We start from the raw sequence: 20,503 nt of genomic DNA on the forward strand, positions 1-20,503 counted from the left end.
CCTTTGATTAAATTTCTTCCAATTCAATAGAAGAACATACTTTCATGAATTTTTTTTTCAAATTTTGTACACTGATAAATCTTTACAACTTACAATTATGTGTGTTCTACATGCAGATCACAAGTGAAAAGTTATTCAACAAAACAACACAACAGCTATTGATCTAAACTCTTCACTACAGCTTCACCTGAGAGTAGAGATGGACTGTTTTTAGATTCTGTTCTTATTCGAAATATAGACAGCTGATTTAGGGCAGCAAAGCTATGAGGACGAGAGCACATGCAGCTAGATGAGTATTGTTTAACCCAAGCAACTGGAGTAACAGTAGGTCATGTTTTTAAAAGAATCATACAGGTGGATGGTTATTATTCATTCCCAACTTTACAGAACATATTTGCTAAATATTATGAAATTATTCTAATTAATGAGCATTTAGCATCATAAAATATTAGCTTAAACAATTAGCATAAATAATGAAACTTAATATAGCTGTACTGAGTGCATGCCAGTGATGACAAGAAACTGTTAATCTAGATCACATGGCATTACTATAAAGGAAGTTATTAACATTTTTTAGAGGGGAAAACTACCACATGTTTCAAAGAATCTGGCTGGTTCTGTAAACTATAGGTCTGTTCCAAATAATAATGTTGCAATCCCAAAGCTAATGTGACATTTTGGACATACAGTTTGATTCTTGTGTAAATTACTTTTTGTGTAATAATATTAAATAGAGAATTTCCCACTTCCTTCCATCACTTGAAAAATTTTAAGTATAAACTTTGGTACCATATGCAAGTTTATTTGCACAATAAACAGCATATTCCCTTCTCTCTTGCCATTTACCATACCTAGACAAGACACTGGTGACCATAGTCTTCCAGAACTCTCACCTCCTTAAGACACAAACAATTTCCAATGTCAATACAGTCATCCATTTAGATAGACTCTCAAACAAGTCAACTTCTATCTTACATACAAATCTTAATTAACTGTAAAGTTGTTTCTTTTTAGGTTTATTAACAAAATATTCATATATTTTGTTGTGAAATTTTAATACATTCAATGATTTAAACTTGCATATCTGGCAAATAAAAAACTTATATTACATTTTATCTTTTTTAAATTGTTTGTAGAGTTACAGTTGTTATCCCTAGTACATGAGCACCACATAATATATAAAGAAAATGTGTAAGAAGTTTATTTTATAAAAAGACTTTTGGAATGTTGTTTCATTTCACTTTTTGGAAAAAAAAATCATTCTTTGATCAGTTCAATAATCCATAATGAACCTTTTTAATAATTTCATTCATTTTTTTAGTAATCTCTAATGAAGCCAGAAACTGATTCTAAGAATTTTTAAAAAGTTTCATCAAATTCATTGAGTGGCATAATGGTTCGGATTTTTTTTTTTTTTAATTTCCTTCTGTATCAACTGTTTTTCTCCTTGGAAAACAATCACGAAACTTAGCTTTAAAGTACTGACATACATGTATAGTTTAGCGCTCATAATGTACTTAAATTAATATGTAGACTTACACACAGACTATTCTTTCCATTAAAATACTTTACTTTTATTTGCGAAATTTAACCCTTTTACTAGAAGTTTCATCTGGTGATAACGTACCGAGTGTTACATAGTAAATTTATCTGGGACAAGTCTCCAATTAATTATGTTACGTATCACGATTTCAAATAGGCGGAAATTTTAATTTTAACTTAGAAGTTGAATGTTGATATGTAGTAAATTTATGATACTTGTTAACAAGATTGATACACACAATTTTCTTTCTTAACACAAAAATATTTTATATACAAACAACAACACAATTTATAATAACGATTATTACAAATAATTTATATACAAAAGTTTTACAAACTTACAAACAAAATATGGTCTTCTATCTGGTATCAAACTTAATATTCTATTGACAGTTCATGATGAGTTCATTTTGTTTCACTTTGCTTAATGGTTAGCCTCATGCTGTTTACAAGCTGACTTTTCTCCAACAAAGATCTCTAATATCCTCATAGAAATGCTAACATCTGAAATTAAATGGTTTGTAATGTTCGAAAGTTATAAATATTCCTGATCAAATATCTGTGGTTTTTTTTATTAAGAAGTGCTTAACACAGTTAAAGCTTCATTAGTTTATAGTATACTAACTGTTGCAAACCAACAACAATATATAAATTGTTTCTTGGCTCATTGATTTATAAATTTTAAGTGAGGTTCTTGAAAGTTCAGTTGGCAACAATGTAAAACATATACTGTTGATTCTTACACTTGAGAATTTTCTAAAAATTTAAGAACAAGATGACTTTTGCAATACACACTTAACAATACAAGTCATGCATTTCTTAAAATATATTAAACTGAAACAAACATAGATATTAAAATAAATAAACAATAAAAAATTATATTACATAAGTAATACAAATTATTAACATATCTGTATTGTTCAGTATGCTGTTGCCCAATGAAGGCTCTGGCAAGAGTTGAAAATTTGTAAGGTATTTGATCATAGAAAACAGTCCATGTATAATTCTACATATATGTGTATACAATTGTTACTACTATGTCATAAGCACTATGTATGCAAAAATGATTTGAAAAAAGTTAGTTTAAAAAGGACTTTCTCAGATCATTTCACTATACCTACCTCTTGTGTAAAAAAATGTGATTCTTCCAACTGCAATTTTGGTTTTTAGAATTTTCTAAAAGAATGTGAAGTTTGATGATCTAATAAGAAAAAGTAAACTTAATGATAAAAACCAAAAAAGTGTTTATTTACATACATTTAAGCACCAGCTATTAAATATACAGTACACACAAGAAAAATACCACACAAGTATACAAATGCATCTAATTCCCATAAAAAAATTTTCGTTTTAAAATCATAATTAGTTGCTCACGTAAATGCATCTTAAAGTTTTCATACCATTCCACAATCTTAATCCTTCTTGCCTTTTTTTCCTCAGATGATAACAGAAATTCTTTTTGCATGACTTGGGACAGCTCTGACCAGTGTTTCACATAAATAACTGGTGCATTATATAGCTTTAGTAAGCGTAAAGGTGATTCAACACCTAAGATGGCTGATGCTTTGGAATCAGAACAGTCACCAGGAGTATTTACATCTTCAACAACAGGGACGGAACCAAAAGACATGGCTTCATAGATGCGATAGCATTCAGGATTCATACCCACAGGATTTAAAGTCAAGTCACTAAGTTTTAAGCTCTCAATGTAGGACTCTAAACTTTCTTTTGTTTCTGCTGCCTGCCATCTATCAAAAACAAAAATTATTCTTAAGAAAGCAAGAAAACTGTTCACCAAAACTTTTATACATTTATACAGACAACAAACAAAAGAATAAACTTTGGTATTTGATGTACATACAGTGCTCTCAATTTTATTTAAGCATTAAAAAAAAATCTTGTTTGATTTAATTAGCTAATAGTCATAAAGTTAAATACTGAGCCACAACATTGAATCCTAAGTTAGTGTTACTACCCCTGAAATTTATTACCAAGCCAATATGAAGGGAAAATCTTAAAATGTCAGTTATTTCCTTTACAAATGTTAACTTACAGCAAAGCATTTAAAATGACAAAATACTAGTTGTCTTATAGCCTGTAAAACTTCTGAAACACAAGTATGTGGTTTGTTTCAGACATTGGTAAAGAGATCCACAAAAACTGTGCAATAACCATCCCTAATTTTTCTAACTGAAAGACTCCAGGAGAGGTAGCTGGCTAACCAATGAAAACTTTTGGGTGAGTCTACTCAAATAATAGGATTTGACTGCCATTCTTATAACACATCTGCAGGTATGAATTGTGAAGAATACTTTTGTGGCAAAAGAAAGTAAACCATGGACCTTCAAATCCACAGTCTTGCACACTAAACTCTAGTTCACACCATTTGTCTTACAATACAAATCTTGTATTCATGATTCTGAATATTTTATGGAAAAAGTCCAGTCTGTTGAATATCTTTTTCTTGCTAACTACTAGCTCATTATTGTATTGTTGATGATAAACCTTTATAAACACTAATTCCAAGATAGTAAGGGGATGTTAAAAGCAGGAAATTTCTTCATACCAGATCATAATACAGTTAATCTTTAGAAAAAAAAGTGTAATCTTTCCTATTTATGTTATTTTAGGGACACAAAGTTTTGCATATGATAATTTATTTACTAAGTTAAAAGAACAAAAATGCTAATAAACCTCATTGAGTCACATTCACATGCAGTAATTAAAATGATGTATGATGAGGAAAAACATCAGTCAGCTTACGAGAAAGTTGAAAGAACTTTTTTCACTGAATTTCACAGAAAGAACTGTCAACTATATTTTTAAATATAATAGTTACTTTAAATAATGGCTACAAAAAATTTCCATCTTGTCAAATCCTTACTTTGTTCTTTAGGTAGAGATATTCAAATTATTTTGATAATGAATGTGGCAAACCACATGATACATTTAATTACCATGGATATCCACATTAACTACAGTCCAATCATATAACTAAATCAATTAATTACAATACTGAACCACAAAGAAAAACAAACAAGTGTGAAACCATCAACTTGGTACTGCACACTTTTGAAGTGTTTATTTCACTAATGTATAAAAAAATCATGCTAACAGTCTCTCCCTTTCCTAAAAGACAAATACATTTAAAAACCACATGGGTGACAAAATTAAATAATATTTTTATTTAAAGAAAGATGATGTTTCGTGCTAGTGTTTTTCATCATTTTGTATAGTCCGACAAAGAGTTCTAGCTCAAAATGACATCTTTCTTTAAATTTTTTAACAAAAAAGACCAGACAATTGGGTTGTTTCTTTTTTTTCCCCTTTGTTTTGAGCTAAGCCTCATTATACAACTGATTTGTTATCTTGCAACTTTAATTCACTTAATGTATTTCAGTAAACTAAACACAGTGCATATCTATGTATCTCAAAATGGCTGGTATGGGCATTAACACTTTTACTAATAAAGCAGAGAAGGACTTTTCGACCTTCCTAGGCCATCTTCAGGTTAACAAATAGTGCATATCTACAGCTGTTAAATCTTGAACTGCAAGAATTATAACACTTATAAAAACACTGAACTGTAAGAACTTTAATGCTATGTATTTGTTTCCTCTACTTTTCTCAACTGGCGTGCATTTCCTACATGTAAAACTAGATGAGCTTTAGGAGTAAAAAACACAACTGTTCAGAATTAATCACAAGAAAGAAAACCAGTCAGTGCCTACTGAAACTTATAATTTGGTATCTTTTAAAACTCTTGTTACTTTTTTAAGATTAAGGACCATGCTTTAATATAAAATGTTATCATCATGTTTTAGTTATTGACTCACTGGGTCTTAATTCACAATTTCTTCTTTTGCTCTGTTATACTTGATGTGGTGTAATTTCATTATGATCACAGGCTGTTGTGAAGTACGTTTCAGTCACTAAATAATATAGTTTCTTCATTTTGTTAATTTTGTATCTTTACTTTCATGCTTTATTCCATTTACATTTTTCTGTGTTAACTGAATATTTATTTTTCTGATGTCAACATTAAGATTTATATTTTTATGTTTATTTTATTCATGCTTAATTGACAAAGGCCTTTCAAGTTTATACACATCATTCACTACTTGGCACAGTAAATACTCTATTATTATTTATTTATTCATTTTTGAGTATTGGATATTTTGTTTTTGATCAGTGCATAATTAATGCTTATATTTAACAATATAAACAATATAACAATGGTAAAATTTAATAGTTTAGCAACATTAACAAAAAATCATAACAGTTATTGTATTAGAAAAAATATCTTCTCTCAATTGTTTGTCCTCTAAAGTATACTAGGAATTTTTTCATATTTTAGTTGACAAATTTCCTTTCATATGTACTTTATAAAAAAACAGATCTGATGTACAATATATTCTCTTACTCTTTTGGTATATTGAAAACATTTCAACTTAAAGTTTTGACTACACATAACTGCAACCACTCTTTAAATGAAACAATGCAACATAGCTGTTTCTTACTCTTTCCTGGGCTTGACAATACAGAATTGGTCTAATTTATTCTGCTGAATAATTTCTAGCAGTTGCTGTCTAGAGGAATGAGGATAAATTGTGCCCACATAATTACACGTGAAAGGTCGATTTGTGTCAACATCCAAACTTCGCAACTCAGGCTTGGGAAAGTTACGATAGCTACAAAAACAAGACTTTTATTTATTTTATTTGAAATAACATTAAAAACTTACTACCTTTTTAATAATGTTAATAAAAATCAAGGAAAGTGGATAATGTATAAGAAAATACTTACTTTTTTGATGCCAGTTAATTACACTGTACAAAATTGAAACTGAAGATGCTAATAGATTTTTCTTTCAGAATACATCTAGTTATTGAAACTACAATTTCAATACACATAAAACATTTGTTTACTAGTTTAAAAACATTATTTACATAAAAACATTTTTATCTTAAGAGAAAAGATACAACAATTATGAAACTGTTTTCTCTTCTAGAATGAGTCAGTAAGCACTCATCTTCTAATTTTAACTTAAGAGAGGAGGTGTACTTATGGAAGCTTACAATCTGCTATACCAAAAGCCTCCATTATGAAAAAACATCTTTCATGTGCTCAGTGGTATTTGTACATGAATAATTAGAACTTCAACACTTGTAACAGCTATTAAATTCTAGCAAAGAAAACTAGAGGTGGGAAATGAGGTTAAGAAAGTCCAGAAAAACTCATAATTGTTAGCTGGTTACTTGGAAGGCTCATAATAACTCCACTGATTTGTTGCAACACATGTTAATCTACCATTCAAAAACTCATTTTGATATTACAACCCTTTACTGTTTATACAAACTATGTGTATATATTTTTGAAAGTTCATTTTTTGTCTACTGAAAATATAAAAGGATCACAAAACTGACTTAATACTGTTACATTTTGAGTTAAATCACAACAAATTAAATGTAAATTTAAGATTTAAGCAATACTGTATGCTTACTTCAGTTGTTTGGTAATTTACCCAGAATTCTTTTCTTGAAGCAAATTTAACTAAAAATAAGTTATCAAAGACAACAACATTTCTGTTAATAACCATTGTGAAATTATTAGTGTAAAATATCACTTATTCTCAAACACAAACCCTCAACAGTAAAATGGTGACAGATGTATATGAAAATTAAATAGCAAAACATCATAAAACTTATGGTTTGTTTGTTTAATAAGTATTTAAGAGAAACATTCAACTTACGTAGCAACTCCTAAAGGCCACTGAAAGAAGTGAACATTATCAATGAGTGGACTATCGTAGACAAGAAAAGTTATATTAACACGACCTCCATTAAGTGACATATAAGGTAAAAGCCAGTCATTATGACATTGTTCATTGCCTAAAAGGACAAGTGCTACATTTTTTAAGTATTTCAATTTTGGAAGAAACTCCAACCACACTTTAGCAAATTTCACTTTTTCTTCATTTCTTCCATTTAATATAAGGATGAGATTCTCAACATCAAAAGGTGCTTTGATGGGAATTAAACCAGGACCAGTGCGAAACCTAAATATAAATTGATATACATTCATATACAATTGAATATAAGAATACTCACTGAGCACAACAAAACCAAAATTAATATTTAATTTATTGAAGTCTGTTAGACCTCAATAACAACTATACAAGATACAGTGTGCAGAATCTGTATACACAATTTCACTTCTTTTTTTGGTTGGTTGTATGGAAAGGTAACATGATGAGACATATGGTTTCAAGCCTTATAGATATGTAGAATATTATAAAACATTAAGAAACACACACTGAGATAATAGCTAAGTCTGAAAAATCAGTTTAGCTTTTCATATTTTATACACAATATTCCTTACTGAATACAACTATATCAACTGTTTATTAAATTTAATAAGTTATTATACACTAGGATTAACAACAAGGAAGCAGCAGCCCATTGATACATTTAATAGGTTTTTTTAAATAGTAATAATATCAGTTTTTTAGATTGTACACTTTTCTTATTATGTTTTTCTATTATCAATATAACAAACACAGTTTATTATTATTTAAGAATATAACACTGATGAAAGGCAAAACTTCCATAATAACAAACATTTTCATAAAACAGTGCATCATGTCAGTGTTTAAAGAATGTGGAAGGACAGAAAATATTTACATATGCTTTATTGATTTCATCTGTAAAAGATATACAGAATCCTCTATGTATTGATTAAATAGAAGTAAAAATTTTAAAAATATTTTTTTTTAATTTGGAGAATAATTTTAGATGTGAATGCTGTCAAATACTAACAGCTAAATAAATGTACAGGAATGCATATCTGTTTGAAAATAAATTCTATAAATATCTAACATTTTAATAATCTTAATTTGAAAATAATTGCAAACAGATTTTTATCTTATTTTAGATTCTGACTGCCCTTTACAGAATGCATAGTGTGTTTCAACTTACAAAAATACCCTCATGCTCACATCTTATTGAGACTACAACATGAGAATATCATAAGCTCTTCTTTCCTGCAATAATTTAGATTTCTCAGTTGTAGTCATGATGAAAAACTGCAAATCTCCTGGTTGTTAGAAAGTGGATGGTAAAGTACTTAAGAGGAAACAACCTGTTTGAAACTACTTTTAATACTGAAAATTTCACATTTAAAGTAGGTAGAATTACCTCTGAAATAACAAAAGCTAGAATACACATGTGAAGATTAAAGAGGGAACCAAAAAGAGTCATAAAGACTATTGGCTCACCAAAAAGGGACTTGTAGAAAAGAAATGCAAAACTCAGACCACTACATGTGAAAGAGGTGATCAAACAAATTATGAGTAGAATTCATGACCAGAGAAATAGCAAATGAACTGAACAGACAAGCCTCATAAGAAACCAAAATGTAGACACTCAAGAGATGTATTATTTTCAATAGAATAACTCGCTGATGTAAATACCCCTGAACTGATATATAAAAGTGTTTTGGATAGCATATACGTACCTGTGGAGCAATTCACCTTCACAGGTGTGGTTACAGTTGGTGGTGTTACACATGTAATGGGGACAAAACAACATGCATTATTCAGCAACTGTAAATGAAGATTTCTAGAGAAGATCAGTAATAATTAAAGAATAGACATGTTCCTGGAACTAAGATTTACATCATTCTAAATCTTTTTTATTTTCAGCTTTCCCCTTTAACAAGGGGTCACTGTTCTTCACATGTATTACCTTCCTTCAACCACCTTTATTCATTGCCAGGTTGTTCATGTCTTTTTTACTCCTGTTGTTACAATGCCTCGTGCACTTCTCTGCCTTCTCTTGCAGATTACTGACAACTCTATTTGTTCTCCTTATTGTCTGTTCTTCTTCTATTCTCCTTACATGGCCAAACCACCTCATTTCTCTTGCCTTTTCCTCTTCCATTGTCTTTCCCTTGTCCATTCTTTTCTCTTTGAGCAACATTTTTAACAGCTATCTCAGCATTTTTATTTCTACCTTTATTATCAATCCTTCTTTCTTCTTCAGGGTTCAAGTTTCACCTCCATAGAGGAGCACAGGTCTAATCACAATCTTATAAACTTTGGCTTTCAATGCCTTTGGTAACCTTTCATCACAGGAGACTATGGCTACTTCCTCCAACCCGACTGGATTCTATTTCTCACAGCTTTTTTATTTCATTCTTCACTTTGAATTGTACTTCCAGAATACCTAAAGTATTCTACCTGTTCTAGGAGCTTCATGTTTACATCTTTCCAAACATTCCTGCCACACCTTAGCTTGCATTTGTAACTCCTCACTTTCACTCTTAGGGAAAGGTTATCAGCAGATAAAAATTCCCAAAAGGGTCCCTTTATGGCACTCCATACTAAAGACATTAATGGCAATGACAAACAGCAGGCCCTACGTGCAGCTCAACATGTACGTCAAACTCATCCACTTCTCCCTATACCTTTCCATAACTGTTGTTGTTCCTTTGTAAGTGTCTACCACTAGTCTGATGAGATCTTCAGGTACTCCTTTCCATCAGAGGTACCCGTATGCTGATTCTCATGGCACTCTGTTGTAAAATTTTTCCAAATCTACAAACATGGCAAAACTTCTCATTTCCTTCTTGTTATTTCCCCTACAACTGTTACAGAATGAAGAATATGTCATAAAAAACAAATAATCCAGGTTGCCATAAAAATATATCCAAGGCTAGATCCTCTTGAGAAAGTTGACATAAAAAGGAAATAAATGGTTGAACTAGCCAAAGCATGAGGATGGTAAGAACCCAGAGCTTTAAGAATGACTTGGGGCATCTTCTATAAGAGTATTTGAATATGAAACAAGAGACAAGTAGTTGGGGAATGCATACAAGCAAGTACAACGGCATCAGAGAGAGTTAAGTTTTTTGCATTCAAAGTTAATTTATATACACTGTACAATGAATACTTTAATCTTTCACAGGAATCAATTCATTGACTCTGTAACAGACTACATAATGTATTATAAATAACATTTAAAATTTCTAATCTCAAGCCTAAACCACAAACATGGTATTTGTGTTACTTAGTGTAATTAATAAAACATATTTCCAAATAACTTCTTTTTTCACCTGCAGTAAACATATACAAAATGATGATAGTTTTAATTATAAATTCAGAAGTATGTCCAGCTTTAAACATCATTAAAATCACTTTTTAATTACTAGAATAAATTTTCTTGCAGCTAAAGTTTCAAATATGCCAGATTTAAGCTAGATGGGTTACCAAGTGGTGCATTAAAAGAGGTTGAATGAAAAGTTAAGAATAAACTGATCCTCCATGTATAAGTGAATGATGAGTGTATGAAGAAGCAAACACCATTTTTAACTACTAAATACAAAACATACAAAATTAAAAATGTTGACTGCTAAGCAACCTCCTCATTGCATAAACAAGAATGACGACAAATGAACAGGGATATAAGTATCATGTTCATCCATCTTCATCATCCAATGGCTAAAAAAAAAAGACATTCATACAAATCTCATATTTTTAAATGAGGTATCTCCAGGTAAGGATTGAGTTGTGACAAGTCTCCAATCTTACAACATCTTCAGAACCACAAAAGAGTACCTGAAGAAGTATGGTAACCTACTTCTGGAGAAAATTGTAGATTTTCTGATCCAGATGTTTTAAACAACTGAACTGGAAAGAACCAGAAATAATCAAGCTGAAGGATTTATGGAATCCAAGAATACCAAAATCAAGTGTCCCATATATGAACAAATGATCCAAGATGGTTTTCTCAATTGTTCAGAATGAAGATTTACTCAGAACAGAAAAGTCATTTGGGTAAAAAAAAAAAAAAGTAGAGGAAGGATGTAAGGCAGACGGATAAATATTACTTGCTGCTTGTCTTAAGGAGACACATCTGCCAGCATAAAGTTAAACTGTAAATATCCTAATCAGCTTCTGTTTGCATTCTTCTCCTAAATGTGAAAGTAGTGCAAATAAAATTCCTCCAAAGACAAATGATGAAAGAAAGCTCTTCTGAGCTCAGCTAAAAAGATGAGCATGGATGGCAAATACCTTATAACACTGTATGACAGGTTACGGTGTCAAATAAAAAAAAAAAAAAAGCCACATGGAGGTAAGAGTTACATTCATGAAAGCTGATGAATGCAGAATGATAAAAATTTAATCCTGGCTAACAGAAACTGAATAAGTAGCTAATAACTACTAATTGTGTTAAAGAAGAAAGCTCAAAATGCAGCAAATCAACTTGACTTTATCCAGTAACCAATCTGATGGTTGAGAACTTAAGAATTAAATCTAGCAGAAGAAGATGAGTCTGCTAAAATGCTATTAAAACAGGACAAAGCTGAGAATATAAGAGAAATCTGACCAGCAGAAATTTCTTTGAAATTAAGGCTAACTACAATTTTGCACTTCAGACGATGAATATGAGTAGGCATGAACAATTTTTTTTACTTAAATTTTATTTCCATCATTATGAGAAAACAACTAGATATTCTGAAACTGAGTATCCACATGAACTAAAAACTTGCTAGGGATACCAGAAGCTAATTTGAAATTAACAGCTTAAATGCCTCGATCAATAAGAGTTGACAATGCTATCACCTTACATGTTAAAGACAGGTCACATGAATAAAGCCTCCAAAAAAACTATAGAATTTACAGTACTGGTAAGAACAAACTTTTAGTAGAAAACAATAAGTTTAACATTCATAGTAACTAAATAAGCAAAGAAAACAACAAAACTGTCAACAAGAAAATCTTAATATTATTGGGAAAATATAGATCATGTATGTTTTCCTAATGCATGTACAACAAGTCAATTGGAAGATGGGAGAGTGTAGAAACTGGGTAAGTTGACCCATGTTATGCATTATATCAGGGACATTCAGAACTTAAGGGTGACATGATTACTGACAGTTTGAGATCAAACTCAAGAAGGGATTTTGATATTTTAGGAATAAATTTACCAAACTTGAAACCATTACTACAAATATATTAAAAAATTATCAAAATTATTGAAAAGAGACCTCACTTGAATTTGAAATTTTCAATTTTACGATACCCATAACTCCAAACTCCTTTCATTTTCTTTTCTAACTTGCCATTGAAAATGTGTTCCCACAAGTACAGACCTGAAATGGAAGATTGTAAAAGTGAGAAATATGATATACATTAATCACATATAATCTATGACATCATATGTCACAGATTAAGCACATATGGTTACTTTCTTTGCAATCTAACTTAAATTGTACACATCATACATTGAATACTTAATCTTTCACAAAATCAATCCCATGACTCTGTAAAAGTCTACATAATATATTATTAATGAAATTTAAAATTTGTTTAATTTCAGGCCTAAACCACAAATATGGTATTTGAGTTACTAACTATAATTAATAAAACACTTCCAATTAATGCATATTTTTTATAGTTTTAATTATAAATTCAGGAGTATGCCTAACTTTAAAAATGATCAACTTTACTTTTTAATTACTATAAGTACATTTTCCTGCAGCTAAAGTTTAAAAAGGTAAGATTTAATTAAGCTTGAGAAATGCTAAAAATACTGACATTCTTTTATTTTGTTTTCTACGTTCAATATTGGTTAGATACCTTAATATAAACAATTTACATTTTTGCCAGATTCAGTGACTTCACATCATAAAGAAGATTCATTAAAAACCTAAGTATTCTTTCAGAATTTTAATTTAATTAAGCTTTGATAGTGCAAATGACTCCTGAAATGCTAACTGCTCCAACATCTAATTTCAGCAAATACTTCTAATATCAGTAAAACAAACTTACATTTCTCCCCAATATAGCTAGTTAATTTTTACACCTCTTATCTTCTAAAACCTATGGCATGGTTATCAGTAACAGTCACAACAAAGGTCCAGTATTAAAGCTGTATTTTAAGCTGACCTATAGTTTAAAAACACCTAAAAACACAATAAAATTTTAAAAACATTACATATAAAGATGTTACATATAATATCACCAATAGCAGCCTTTCCCCAGATTTCAATGTTATAACTTCTGGTTCCTGATTCACTCTGAGCAATGATATTTTCCTTTTGTTTTCCAGTCTGTTTTCCAAAGTCCAAGGAGTGATTAAACCACCATTTATGTTTTTGTTGCTCTGGGAGATTTTGGTATTTATTAAGAGGATGGTTTTGTTTTTCATTTTCAAATTCTTCTCCCCATGGATTCCAATTATCTTCATCATCTAACAATGAAATAATATTTTATACACATGAAAATATTTATATGTTAATATCTTCCCTACCTTCATTTCTAGTATAAATAAATATACAACAATAAGACAGTTATGAGAGTTGCAAAGAAGGAAATAATTAACTCATAAATAACTCATCTTCTAGGAAAATAGCAACTGGAGAGAGTTGAAAACATAAAGCAGATAAAATTACAAAATGGTGTAAGAAATGTGTTTCAAGACTACTCGGGTAATCCACACCACTGCCTGCAAAATCACATCTAAGGTACAATATTGACCAGAGCCAAAAGATCCTGTGAGATGATGAAGTAATGGGAGATAGCATGAAAAATATGAAAGTGTTATCAACCATAAAAGGAAAAAAAACACAAATGGAAAGAGATGAATCATGAGATGAAGAGGAATTCTATGATATGAACAGAAAATGTAAACAGTCAAGAAAGGAAAATATACAAGTAAGATAAAAAGGAACTGTTCAAACAGGACAAAGGAGATTATGGGCATTAGAACAACCATGCAGCACAAATCATGAGAAAGAAGCATTCTAGAAACAAATCAAATTACTCTTAGGTTAAATGTACAGGAGGTCCAGAACATAATGTTAGAGCAATGTCTCCTGCAAGCACAAAGGAAAAGAAAATACAACTTTTCAGTAAGAAGGTACAGGAAACATAGTAACCAAGGGTTGAAACTGGAGATGTGCAAGTCCTCAGAACTAATGGAAGGTTTTAGTGCACAAGAGGAGCTGAAAAAGAAGAACCATTGATTAGAAAGGCCAGAATTTCATTGACAAATACATTAAAAGGCATCTGACTACTCCTGACTCAAAACATTCACTGCCAGACTTCCTTCATTAGTTATCTCATACAAGTTGGCTGAAAAGCCAAGTCCATCTTGCCTTATCTAGTATCTGGTACACTTAAATAATTTCCCCAGTAACACATGTCGATAAATTGTGTGATGAGTTACCATTACCAACATGGAGATCCCTAAGATAAGACTAAGAGAAATAACTTCAGAAAGTAAAGTATCCTGACTATGCAAATCCTAAAAGCAAATGAACCAAGTTAACTTGACAATGCAGAAGATTTTAAAAGATTAAGCACAAATTGGAAAATAGGTATATAAGAGTTCACCCTGTAAGCAGCAAATGACAAAGATGGTGTTATGTGGTCCTCATTAGAAAAAAAATAAAATAGGCAAGTTGTGGGAATAAGGATAAAATCATAAAGAAAATACAATACAGGTAATAGAAATGTCAGATCAGGCAACATTACAGACTGATGGAGTGTCACCATTAGCTAATGAAACAGTAACATATAATTCCTTACACTGAATGTCAGAACCTTAAGAGGTTTCAGAAATATGGATATGCAAGTTCATAGATGAGCCAATCTATGAAACTATCTGTATGATCTTTTATTTTGTTTTTTAAAGGAGGTCTAGTATATCCATGATTGGTACATAGATTTTAGTTATAGTTGTAATAACATCATTTGAGATTAACATTAAAAACCAATTAGTGCTGTCAAAAAATATCACAGATCCTTGAACACATTCCAAAATATCAATCTTATTAAAAGAAATTAAATTCATGTAGAAACAGTTAATAATTCAAATGTTTATAATTTTATATCTCTCTTTATTTTTTAAAATCAAGAAAATCAAGATTAAAAACACAGCACTTTAAATAGGAGCTACAAGTTCAAAACAATGAAGGGAAAAATTCCATAATTTATAATGAAAAAATCTGAAGCTTTGTTTGTTTGTTTTTTTAATTTTGCACAAACCTACATGAGGGCTGTCTGCACTAGATGTCCCTAATTTAGCAGTGTAAGACTAGAGGAAAGGCAGCTAGTCATAACCACCCACTGCCAACTCTTGGGCTACTCTTTTACTACTAATAAACAGTGGGATTGACCATCACATTATAATGCCCCCACGGCTGAAAAGGTAAACGTGTGGTGCAATGGAGATTCAAACCTGCAATCTTCAGATTATGAGTCGAGTGCCTTAACCATCTGGATATCATAGGCCCTGAAGCTTGGTAATGCAAAGGAAAGAACAAGCCTTTGTTAATAAGTACAGTAAGAGTTAATGGTACGATAGACAAAGTTGCCAAACAATTCAAATGCCAAAAACCTGTTCACACAGGTCAAGCTAGCCCTAGATGGCTTGGACTATCACTACAAGATTTTCCCAACCTACCAGACTTGTCTGTGGATATCTGCTTTTGATATTCTGATAAATATATACAGATTTTTAAAAATTGAAAACATATCATCCACATACTTGAATATTTTTAAATCCAATTAAATTCAACAGGTGTATCTATATACTGATCGATAAACATGAGACAGTTTTTAAAAATAAAGTGTATACTTTATACAGGTATAACACAAAAAGTAAACAAACAAGTGTTAAAAATTAATTCTAAAATAAAGTGGGGATGCTGCTACAATACGTAATGAAACAAAAATTAAAACCACAATAACTTCTGTATAAAATTTAATCCTACTTTGGCACTTTTCTATTTGTGGATCAAATTAAGGATTACATTTTACAAGTTTGTAATTGTGGTTTTAATTCTTATAAAAGTTAGTTATCATAGATATGACTTACTGAACTTTTATAGATGTTGTGTCTATTCCATGGATGTATAAAAACTGAACAAACAAATACGGAAAAAAAAATTGAAATTTTAACATAAAGTAGGGATTGTTGGTCATTAACAAAATTGCTACAAGTATTCAGTGAAAACTATATGGTGCAATGAAATGTATACAAACAAAGTGGTACCAACTGGATATTTTAAAATAATATTAATCCCTACTTTGTTTGGCAAATTTAGATTGTTTCATTTAGCAATATGGATAACAACACAACAAGCTACATTTATTTTGGAAATGAGCTACACAAATGAGTAATTTTTGAACCACAGTCCCTCCGAAAGATATCAAGTTACTGACTTTTTTATTTTAAGATTTAACTAATTTTTTAATCTTGTGTAAAGTATTGGTGGTATGAATTTTGAACAAGAATGATACAGATGATTATTATAGTAAATGACAGATACTGTAGACACAATACAGTTGATATATTATTATATATTCTTCTTCGTTCACTCAATTTCTTATAATAATGAAATATGACAAGGGCTATTATTGAGGGAAAGAGAATTCATGATGGCAACATAGAACATAAAAAGCAAAATAGAGATTTAGTAGTTGCAATTTTGTTTCTAAATAAAGGGAAAAATACCAAATAACACACTGTAAAATCTAATAAAATAAGTACTTTATAAAGCAAGATGGAACTTGTAGTTCCAAAGAAAATATTCAATACTATACCACAAATATTTTATGCTTCTACATTTGTCTCAACAATGTGATTAGTTTATTACAGTTATTTCTTATGTTGTTTGCATGTTAATCTTTAACCATAAGTGCTGGAAGGCCTTTTTTTTTTGGTATCACTCTCTCTTAAATATAATTAACATCTTAAAAGAAATGTCTGTAATGCTATAAAAGGACATTTTATTTAAACAACAGTACAAATAAAGAAATTACTTTAACAGTAAGGCTTTTCGAAGCCACAGGTTAAGTAGGTTTGGAAGCAACTTAGTATGTAACTAATGTTGGCAAATACAACATGCTCAATTAGATAAATGACTAGTATAATCAATGGAACATAAGAACTTCAATTTACTAGTCAAAGCCTAATTTGAAAAAATAGTGAAATCTTAATTACTATTAGCAGGTCTGTTTTTTTTGTGTTTTTTTTAAATATATAGTTACAGTGGAACCACTTGCATCAAACTACATCTTGACATTGTTTGACATTTTGTAGGTTTCTATGAGGATGATACAGGTACTCCAAAATACCCTTCAAAATTACTTCAAATCAATAATAGAAACAACATTCAGAAAATTATAGATAAAACATAGAATCCTTGGCTAATATCAAATCAGAGCTTGCTTTTTCCAGTAATGACACAACAGATAACAACAAGGTGGTCAAGATCAAAAAGACGTTCCCAACCATGTCATAGAAAACCTATTCTATGAAAATAATCAAGTACTTCCCCTCCTTCTACTCCAGTCTTTTCAGGTTGTAACACTACTTGGAGGAAAAAGTATTAAATTTTCTTTCTCACAAATATAAGAAGATATGCTTGTTTATAACTGCAAGGTTTTTCTGCTTCTGATTTTATGATGCATGTATTTCAACATAAACCAAATATCAGGTTGTATACTTTTTATATGAATATGGAGAAGGGTCTAGCTGTTGATATGATTTTTTTTTTACCTGAGTAAGTACATTAGAAAGAAGGTAAATATGAGATTTCAGTGATTTATAACTCGTAAAAATAACAAAAACTTCACACACCACTGGATTTCACAGTCAAAACTCGTAGAATTACACTGAAAGTTCAATTATGTAATCAATAATTAATGAAAACAATTAAATATCACACTTGCAAATTGACCCACTCATTGGAACAATGCTACAAAATGTAATGTCTGTTATCAAGTTATAGTTTTAGCTAAAAAAATGGAGACTGCATGAATCTCACATCAATGTAAGATAAAATGTGGTCCTATTATAATCCATCAATTTCCAACTTGTACACATGGATTCATACTATGAAATGAAAACCATCAATGACCAAATGTAAAAATGCAGTACAAGTTTACTTATACAACTATGAAAGTATAACAGGTATTTTGTAATCACACTGGTTGTAAACTTGAAATATCATAATTTACAGATACATATATACCAGTAGTAACCTCTACTTTTTCTTTGCCAAGCCACAATGTAATTCATAAATCATTCATACCACTTGATCACTAACTACTGCAACCCCTTATTTTTAGCTCTTGCCACACCAAATGATATAGCATATAACAAATTATGGTCAAAACAGTATATTGTCCATTTACACCTGATGGTATGACATCACACAAGTTGTTCCCAAACCAACATATATTCTTCTTACAATTACTTCTCTTCATCATTTTTTAACATGCTATCAGTTCAATTTGGGCAGAGATATATAACAGTTTATGCATTATGTAACATACACCACAAAGTCTTTATAGAGCATTGTCTGTACAAAATCAATGGATATAAAAGAGTTACAAATGGTTTTAAAGTTTTGTTTGTGTGTTTTCAAATAGACAATGCTTTTGGATCCAATGATGTGGTATGTAGACCAATGTGTGGAATGAAGAGTTCTATTGCTTGATGTATCACTGATCTAATTGGTCCAGCCAATTCCAACTGACATCCTGAACATGGTTTTAACACTTTCTTGTTTGTCACTGCCAAGTAGCAGAGGAAAAGTTTAGCAACCATTGTAATTTTTTTAAAACCTATTTACAACTATACGGAATAAGTTTACCTCAAAATAAATCATATGAACTCAGCATGTATTAGTGCTGTTAAAATTTTTCATTTGTTGTTCAGTGTACAATTATTAATATTTTGCTTATGGAAGATTTATATATATTTGCAACAATGATTTTGCATTAATATATTTTTGTGGATGGGAACTATAATTCTCTGGAATTTCCCACTATAAAATATGTAAAGAAAAATGTTTTTTAAAATTCAAACTTCATAACATTTTTTTTTAATTTTACAAGTTATAACAATAGAAATTATAGTAAGAAATAACAAAGGAAGTACAACCACCATACAATTTAATGCAATGGCATGGCTAATGGCTTCTTAATACTTAATTTTTAAACTTATAGTGCCCTTTACATATCTCTTAAAGTCATTTGCTCTCTATTGATTAAATACAAGTCAAAGTTCTTATGGAAAAGTTAACCTTACAGTTATAAGTAATACTCAATTGCAACAGCAACAAGAAACACCAACAAACAACAACACAGAGTTGGAGCCTTTCCCTTCATGATAATCGTTTTATAGTTTGACATAACAGTATCAGTACCACAGTAATAAACAAAAACAAGTCAGAAACAAACAAAAAGGCTTATTACGATATTTGTTTTTGAGCTGAGGCTGATTTAATATTATGATTAATAATGGTGTCAACAAATAGTTCAGAGGGCGACAGATGTGAATATAAAAATTTAACAATAAATTTTATACTACTATTAAAATTCCTATCTAGAATCTAGAACACGATCGATGTAATTTACAAATTCTATGTAACTTTTACAAATATAAAAACAGATTTCTTGGGCAAGATATTTTGTACTAGAGCTAGCCCTAACACCCTAAGACTGCTAGCATGAGCGATAAAAAGAAGTTAGGTCAACATTATAAACATTCTCATTAATAAACTCACCTGGTAATGTCCATATTTTTTGAGAACTTTTCTTGTCCTTTTTAAAATTTTTTACTAATAAAATATATGCAGTATAACATGTTAATACACAATGAATAGCGAGTACTATTATTGCTATTTTTTTCAAAGACATCAACATGACTCCATGTCAAGTAAATTAATTACATTTTTAATCGGTAGGTAGCAAGCCAGTTTCTATGATTTACTTAAGCTTTGTTTATTTATGTTACAAACAAACTACCTGCAGATTATTTCTTTTCCACATTATTTTTGGTTCATCCATAACTACTCGAAAGTATATGTGTGAAGAGAATAGCATTATTTGTTGTTAAACGTATAACTACATAATGGGCAATCTCCCTAACAATGGTATCGA

At 30.3% G+C, this 20,503-nt stretch overlaps 1 protein-coding gene across 6 annotated transcripts; it reads right to left on the reverse strand.

The window, feature by feature from the left end:
* Window positions 1–1,783: 1,783 nt before the first annotated feature.
* LOC143258441 (ribitol-5-phosphate xylosyltransferase 1-like) lies at window positions 1,784–20,302 on the reverse strand. 6 transcript variants are annotated; one of them, XR_013032283.1, is made up of 8 exons: window positions 20,128–20,302; window positions 13,569–13,796; window positions 12,597–12,696; window positions 7,295–7,600; window positions 6,063–6,233; window positions 2,943–3,290; window positions 2,664–2,743; window positions 1,784–2,046 (listed from the first exon to the last, which is right to left on the reverse strand). XR_013032283.1 is itself a non-coding variant. In XM_076517383.1 (7 exons), coding segments are annotated over exons 1-7 (1,305 nt in total). In that variant the 5' UTR covers window positions 20,267–20,302; the 3' UTR covers window positions 1,784–2,045. The 6 variants fall into 6 exon arrangements, 4 of the variants coding, with proteins under 4 accessions (XP_076373498.1, XP_076373497.1, XP_076373496.1 ...); XR_013032282.1 differs by having other exon boundaries at window positions 13,557–13,796; XM_076517383.1 differs by lacking the exon at window positions 2,664–2,743 and having other exon boundaries at window positions 13,557–13,796.
* Window positions 20,303–20,503: the final 201 nt, after the last annotated feature.

This window comes from Tachypleus tridentatus, chromosome 8 (assembly GCF_004210375.1).
Source record: "Tachypleus tridentatus isolate NWPU-2018 chromosome 8, ASM421037v1, whole genome shotgun sequence".
In the NCBI taxonomy this organism is placed as follows: Eukaryota; Metazoa; Arthropoda; class Merostomata; order Xiphosura; family Limulidae; genus Tachypleus; species Tachypleus tridentatus.

Bases quoted from the DNA above. Each gene is read 5' to 3' on its own strand.
- LOC143258441 (XM_076517380.1), bottom strand. From the start codon at position 20,266: ATGTTGATGTCTTTGAAAAAAATAGCAATAATAGTACTCGCTATTCAT. The intron at 13,797-20,127 runs GTGAGTTTATTA...TTTCATTGTTAG, and splicing joins AAAAATATGGACATTACCAG to ATGATGAAGATAATTGGAAT. The intron at 3,291-6,062 runs GTAAGAAACAGC...TGTTTTTGATAG, and splicing joins ATTGTCAAGCCCAGGAAAGA to ATGGCAGGCAGCAGAAACAA.